The following is a 7,105-nucleotide window of genomic DNA, read 5'->3' as shown; positions in this document are numbered from 1 at the left end:
TTTTTCCTTTTTTTTTTTTTTTTTTTTTTCTTTTTTTTTTTTTTTTTTTTTTTTTTTTTTTTTTTTTTTTTTTTTTTTTTAGTTATTTCAATGTAGTCCCATTGATATTGGTAGCATTTGCTACCTATGGGTGCCTATACATGAGCACTGAGGTTGCTCTAATGCGCTTGAATTCCAGCACATTGGAGCAGACTTGATTAATCGAATCTGCTGGAGCGTAGCAATTGCTATGCACTAGCACACTCCTGCATATCATGTATCAGTGCCCCCATGCTTAAAAATGGTAATGGGGCACTTGAACTAAACCTTGTTGAATGAACTTTATAGTTCAAGCCCCCTCCCCACTGCCATTTTTAAGTGTGGGGACACTGATAAAAAAAGACATAGAAGCACTTCAATTAGAGTGTCTCTGAGAGCCACCCCTCACCCCCAGAGCACATGTAAAAGTGATGTATAATTTGTAGTCTGGCAGAACTGACTTAGCACAAACCAGGAGGTAGTCAGATTTCCAAAAACAAAAAACCCACTTGCCAATCTTGCTGCATTCTTAAGTGACAACATAACTGAAGAAACATGTACAATAAATTACCTTCTGCATTTCAAAACAGACTAGAATGTATTCATACATTTCAATCTGAATATTTAAAATTTTTAAAACAAACATTTTTAATATTAAAAAGAAAAGCCTTGCAACAATTTTGTATGCAGTAACTTTTCAGACATAAAAGATAAACTTGAAAACATTGTGTAGAAGGATTTGGATCTAGTGGAACAGCAGAAAAATACAAGTGAATACTAAAGATGTATATAATATCTTTCCCACCCACTCTTTAATTCTGATGACCAACAGACAAGAGATACTGCTAAGATGTTAGTATTTATGATTTCACCAATTATAACGTCAGGGTTTTGAGAATAATGGTAACTTTAAATTATTAGGTAACAAACCTAGAGAACCAAAATATTACTTCTTATTAGGGACTTACCTAATTTGCAGGGGCTTCCCCCCTATTTCATGATCCAAGATGGCACTGGTCACCATTTTCACAGAGGAACGTGGCAAGCCTCTCCACTCCTCTGATGGGCTGAGGGGCAGGACTTCTACGGCCCCTTAGCCAATCAGAGGGAGTGGAGGGGGGGGAATGCCACAAAAATTTCCCTCCCCTTCATCTCCCCCATGCTTCAGGACACCAAGGCTTCCCACCTCTGCTTGTTTCCCCTGCTTGCTAGCAATTTTCCAGCTTTTTTGGGATCCCCTGTGCTTTTTTGTGTGGACCACACTTTTTCATGGGGACCTACCAAATTCATGGTTTCTGCAAAAATCACAGTCACAAATGTGGTAGGTCTCTACTTATTATTCTGTTTCAGCTGTTAACACAAAAGAGCCAAAGCTGACACGAGGAGAAAAATCAATCTACAAGTTTTGTTTTTAGCATATAAGTGTACATCCTGAATTATTATTAAAGCAATACATTATTCCCATAAGAAAATGTGACTTTGTTATTCTCAAACCTATAATAACCAACAGAAATACTATGTTTAGCCCTCCTCAGGTTAGAATTTTGTTCATAATGCGCCAGCACTTTAAAAAAATAGCACAGCACATCACATTTCAAAGTAACAATTACAGCACTGATTTCCTTTTCATTCCAAATTTCCTTCAACTATCCTGTTCTTTGGTTTCTGTTCTCTTTTCCCCCAGTTTCTGCTTTTTACGCAAGAAAAAACTGGAAGCATAACATTCCTCAGTTTTGAAAAATCTAAAATGCATTTATTAGTAAGAGCAACAGTATCCAAAAAACTGGTCTTCAGTGTTTTCCCAGACAAAATTCTCACTGAAGTCAGTGAGAGGTCTTGGAAAGTGGTGTATTGCAAAAATATGCCTTAAAAGGCTGAGCATTCCACACATGGAGTATGGGTAAAGTACTGTGAAACTCTTATTGTTAACATAGCCACTTAGAACCAGCCAGAATAAAGTAGATTCCTTGCAAGAGCCTTTAAAATTCTATTTCAACTCCCTGGAGCTTATATGGACTTACATGGTTAGGTCTGTGAAAAACGTTTAACTCAAGATGCAGATGGGAACTCCTCCTCCTTGTGGCTTTTCATGACTTAGTGTCTTACAGAAATATATGAGCTAGCATTTTTCAGAAACGTGAGCCAAATGGAACAGGATCCCTCTTAGATACCTAAGCATACAGACATTCACTGAACATAGTCTATAATCACACGGCTGGCTTTAAGCCACTTGATTGTCAACCAGGAAAGGAACGTACAGCCATTTGTCAGTGCTAAGCAACTCAGGCTGTGAAGAGGGATAGGCGGGATTGGGGGGGTGGGGGTCAGCCAGAGGGGGTTATCTATCTGTGGAGCGGGTGGAGGGGAGGAAATCAGGGAGCTAACAATAGCCTACTCAGAGAATGGGGTAAAGGTAGGGGTAGAAAGAACACAGCTCCAGGGATGAGGCAAGTGTCTTAGCTTTCCCAACCCCAGGGCTATACTCCAAATGCATGCAGGAATTCAATAGGTCAGGTTAACCTGGTTTCAATCTAAATTAGTGCATCTCAGGTGAAGTAATTTAGATTGGGTTCACTATTTTTGGCCCTATTAAATCCCCTGGACATCTACAAAGATGGGCATTTACATTGACCTAACCCTAGTTATGTCAATCTAAATGTAACAGCTGTACATACCCTTAGGGACCTAATAGGTGAAATGGATCCTACCCCAGATGATGACAGACCCACACAGTAAGAGTAAATGAACTCTGAATCAAGATTTCAGGATTGGCCCAATAATATCTTGGGATTACTCAGCATTTTTGTTATGAGGAACTGAAAGTACTTCACAATTTCCGAACTCGCACAGTACATGAAGCAGGAATGGATTTATATTTCATTTGTCAGCTGGAAAAATAACTAAATACATTTGCTTATGGTCACAGAGAAAATTGGGACTCCTGCTATACAATCCGATAGCTAATCAGTAGCTGAAATTGCTTTCCACTTGGTTTTTAGCTTAGCTCTTTCTCCATCTCCTCATAGTTCCCCAGGACTACAGGTGTAATCCCAGGGTTTTGTCCACGGCAGGTGTCAATCTATAGTTTTATTTTTTATTGTATCAGTATGTCATTGTGTCATGTTTCACTAGACTAAGGGATATTTTCTTATTTTGGAAAGACAACATATATCTGAAAATTAAACATTTTGTTATCTTGTACTGAAGAGTCAGGGGGAAAAGAGAAATAGACAAAAACAAACTGATGAGACCCAAGACCATGACAGTAATAGATATATACAGCTCAGCACTGAGCATAGTTCAAGTGTGTGCGTGCAAAAGTTAACTTTATGCCCAACAGTAACTGAACTCGCTTAAAATGATTGTGGCTAAAGTATTTGTATAGACATGGGAGCTAATAATAAAAGCTCCAAATTCAAAAGCTTCCAAAATATATAATGGTCTAGGACAATACTGGAGGAAAATGTTGATGTTGCGTGATCAGGATACATTTGTAACATAACATTAACTCAATCATTTTGCACATATTTAGTGCATCTTTTATTTTTCTTATAAACACACTGGATTTTTTTTATTGCTGTCTTCAGCATCATAAAAGATATGCTAAAACAATGAAGTGAACTATTGGGAGCAACCCTAAATTTGTATCATCTTGGCTTCAGGATTGTAACACTACTAATTATTTGCAATTTCTGATCAGCTGAATGAACTAAGATTTCATGTCCTTCATGGTATATCACTACCAATAATCTATCTGAAGCTTAATGATTTACATCCATTCTCTGACTTAAATTGTTGCTCAAAAAATGAAAAGTTCTGTGGCCCATTTCTTCTTCTATTTTTTCCCCCCAAACACCAAGTGATTTCAATTGAAGATACAAGTTCCTAAAGGAGGATAGTAAAATCATGAAAACTGCCTTAAACATACACTCCAAAACTAAAACAACAACGCTCTCCACAACAAACTCAAATGAACAAAACCTCTCCAATTATTCATTGAAAGAGCGAATGTGATTTTAGTTAATATGCTACGAGTTTGGTACAATACAGTAAGACAACAGCTCTCACAGTTATGGGCTTATCATGTATTCATTTTGAAATTACATCTTTAAGATTATGACTAAAAGCAAGAATATTGTAACCTTATGAAAATGACAGGCAAAAATCCATTATCATGATCTGCTAAAATGTTCTTTATTCCTACCATATACCAACATGCAAATAGCTTGCTAATACCATGACTCAACACAACTTGGGAGAAAAAAAACATAGAAGACATGGAAGGCATTTAAGTTTTAAGCAGCATAGGGAAAAAAAATATCAGTATTCATTTTGGTTTATTAATGCATTTATACACTAGTGAACAGGCCCCTCCTAAGTCATATGCTGCCACTTATTATTTCTTGTGGTATTGAATATAACATACTTGATTCTTTTTCTTGATTTACAGAATTCAGTGATATAAATCAAAAGAGTCTGAGCTCCATATATAAAATATCTTGTTCTTTACAGAACAGTTCTGTACAGTCACCAAACAAAAGCAACCGCAAATTTAAACACCAATTGTAATATTGCTATTCTAAATAAATAGCTTTAATCTTCAAGTAGGAACAACTGCAAACAACTAAGGCATTAAAAACAGTCTTAGAAAGTAAGTCACCAAATTGCCTTAATTGGCATTATGTCATAGCCTGCTACATTTTTTCCATTCAAATTAAAGCAACACATAGGCTATACATCTATTGAAGCTACCTTGTTAAAACTGTTCTGTGCTGTTGTGGTGATTTCAAAACTTGCTTAACCACAGTGTAGAAAAAGCAAGAAAACTACTTCTCGCTGTATATGTCCAAGTACTAAATATGCTTTATAGCCAGAATTGTAACCACAGCCAGATGGAAAATGGAGAAAATCTACTTACCTGAGCCCCTTTTGGTTACAACTTTCAAGCTCTGAGTAAGAGTAGCATAGAAGAGAATCAAGTGTGGAATAGGAGCTTTCATCTTCCAGCTCTCAAAGGCTGTTATCTAAAGTGCCAGGGAAAAAACAAAAAAACAAAAAACAAAACAAAAAACCTGTAAGTATATTAAAAGCCTCATTTTTTATGTTTTCACTGAAACTCTTTTAGTAAATAAATAATAAAAATGAAACTATAGAAATGTCAAATTGTCACCTCAGTTCAACTCTTGTGGTAACATCTTGGCCTGAAACCAAAGACAATTTAGTTAAAAGGGAGAGGGAAAGGGGAAGACAGAAAGAACTAAAAACACTGTGAAACCCTGTGGCCAAGAATTTTTTAGGTTTAGTCCTGGAGTTGCAACACCATTGAAAAATGACATATTTGTAATGAAATTGCATTGCATGGATCTAGGTATCTGTTAAAATCTTCTGGCCAAGTTCTTTCCTGGGCCAAACTCAGTTAAAGTTTATTCCAACAAAGAATTTGATCCTTTTTCAAATCAACAAAATATTATTATTTGCAACCATGTCCAACCACTACTCTTTATTTTTAGAACATTAATATCCTGAGAAAAAAGGAAGTGTTCCTCAGCTGTTAATTTTGCTTTAAATTTTACAACATCAAAGAGTCTATTCAAATCAGCCTGGCCATCTTTCTGAGAATTGTAATAGGGATCTAGAAGAAACTCATAAGAGCACTTGTATAAGCCTTCTGACTGAAGTACATTGGATAATTGCTAATAATGATTGTCTCCATTTTACAGTCTTATTAATTTCAGTGGGAATCAGGAATGCACAGGTACAGCAGAATCAAACCTTAATTAAGTTAGTGTTCATTTCTTCAAAGTTCATACTGAGGAAGCTCTCTAGAGAATAATTCATCCTTACCTGTATGACATGCATATGCGTGTCACTCCTTTTATCCCCAATTCTCAAAAAACATGCTATGCTATAAACAAGTAGCACTAAGGTGCACTATTTATTCTTTTCACCCTAATAATCAGTGAGTTATTCAGTTTCCTATTTCTTTGAGCTGAATTCAGTTTTATGTAGAGCAATGCTGCATAAAACTGGAATGTATTTAATACTGTCTCAGATACTATGAAGAGGTAAAGAGAATGACAGTGGTGGACAGACCTGATCTCTGGCACATAGCTTCACATCTAAGGATCATATCTTGCTATTCCTATTCAGTGAAAATCCCACGAAGAGAACTCCATACAGATGTTTTAGCACTGGGAAAGATTGGCTCTGTGGAAATGCACTTTTATAATTAAAGCCCCATCTTTGTTCCTGTTCAAGACAATAGTTTTTGCCACTGATCTCAGTAGTACAGCACAGAAAAATAGAAGTAACATTTTAAACCATATCTAAATGACATATGCTTCCAGATTAAAGAATCCTATGAACTCATTTAACTTAATGTTAAGTCAATATTGAAAATGGAACTTGAACTCCTAAGTTACTTAGGCATTTTTAAACATTCCACTGTAAGATGCCTGTGTCTTGAAGAAAAAAAAAAGTGAGAAAGGCTTGGAGGAAACACAGCATAAAGGAGCAGAGTTGCTTAAGGAACAGAGAGGTATTCATTTCTAGCACTGCAAATGTCTGAGAAATACTGCAAATTTCTGAGATTTCTATGATTGCAGATTTACCAAGTGAGGGAATATATGGGGGTTCCAGCCTGCAGGGCTCAGCACAGACATTACACATAAAAGTTTAAGTAATCAGAATCTGGTTTAAACCTGTAACAGAACATAAGTTTAGTGCTCATAAATCAGTTTCAACATGGCTCAAACTGGTTTAAGATAAACCTGGTTGAATGTAGTATCAGACTTAACTGATTTGCGTCAAACCAGTTTATGCAATGTCTGTTCCAGCCCCCTTCCTGGTTTAAGTTAAAGCACAGTCCCTCAGCATCCCACATGCTTTGTACCCCTGGACTGGACTGGGCTGGGCTGGGCTGTCTTCTCCAAAGAACGTGACTGGCCCTGCCCCTTTACTCCCTACCCAGAGCTCCAGCAGAGACTGCAGGAACAACAGGGTCTGCCTGGCTTCCCCTAATCCACCCCCCGACCATCGCTGCTTGCTGCTTAAGCAGGGATTCCACCCCCCCATCTCCCACAGCATG

General features: G+C 37.0%; 1 protein-coding gene across 2 annotated transcripts in view; it reads right to left on the bottom strand.

Moving 5' to 3' along the window:
• IL1RAPL1 (interleukin 1 receptor accessory protein like 1) overlaps positions 1–7,105 on the bottom strand; it is a 1,649,761-nt gene that overhangs the window by 1,455,627 nt on the left and 187,029 nt on the right. For both annotated transcript variants that reach the window (XM_019524638.1, XM_019524639.1), the window contains exon 2: positions 4,937–5,042. In XM_019524638.1, the coding sequence (XP_019380183.1) occupies positions 4,937–5,018 (82 nt within the window). In that variant the 5' untranslated portion in view covers positions 5,019–5,042. The remainder of the gene's footprint in view (positions 1–4,936; positions 5,043–7,105) is intronic.

Source organism: Gavialis gangeticus, unplaced genomic scaffold, assembly GCF_001723915.1.
Source record: "Gavialis gangeticus isolate Ggan-Ray unplaced genomic scaffold, GavGan_comp1, whole genome shotgun sequence".
Lineage (NCBI taxonomy): Eukaryota > Metazoa > Chordata > Crocodylia > Gavialidae > Gavialis > Gavialis gangeticus.
The sequence above is the reverse complement of the archived record's forward strand: the minus strand, read 5'-3'. Positions and strand labels throughout refer to the sequence as shown.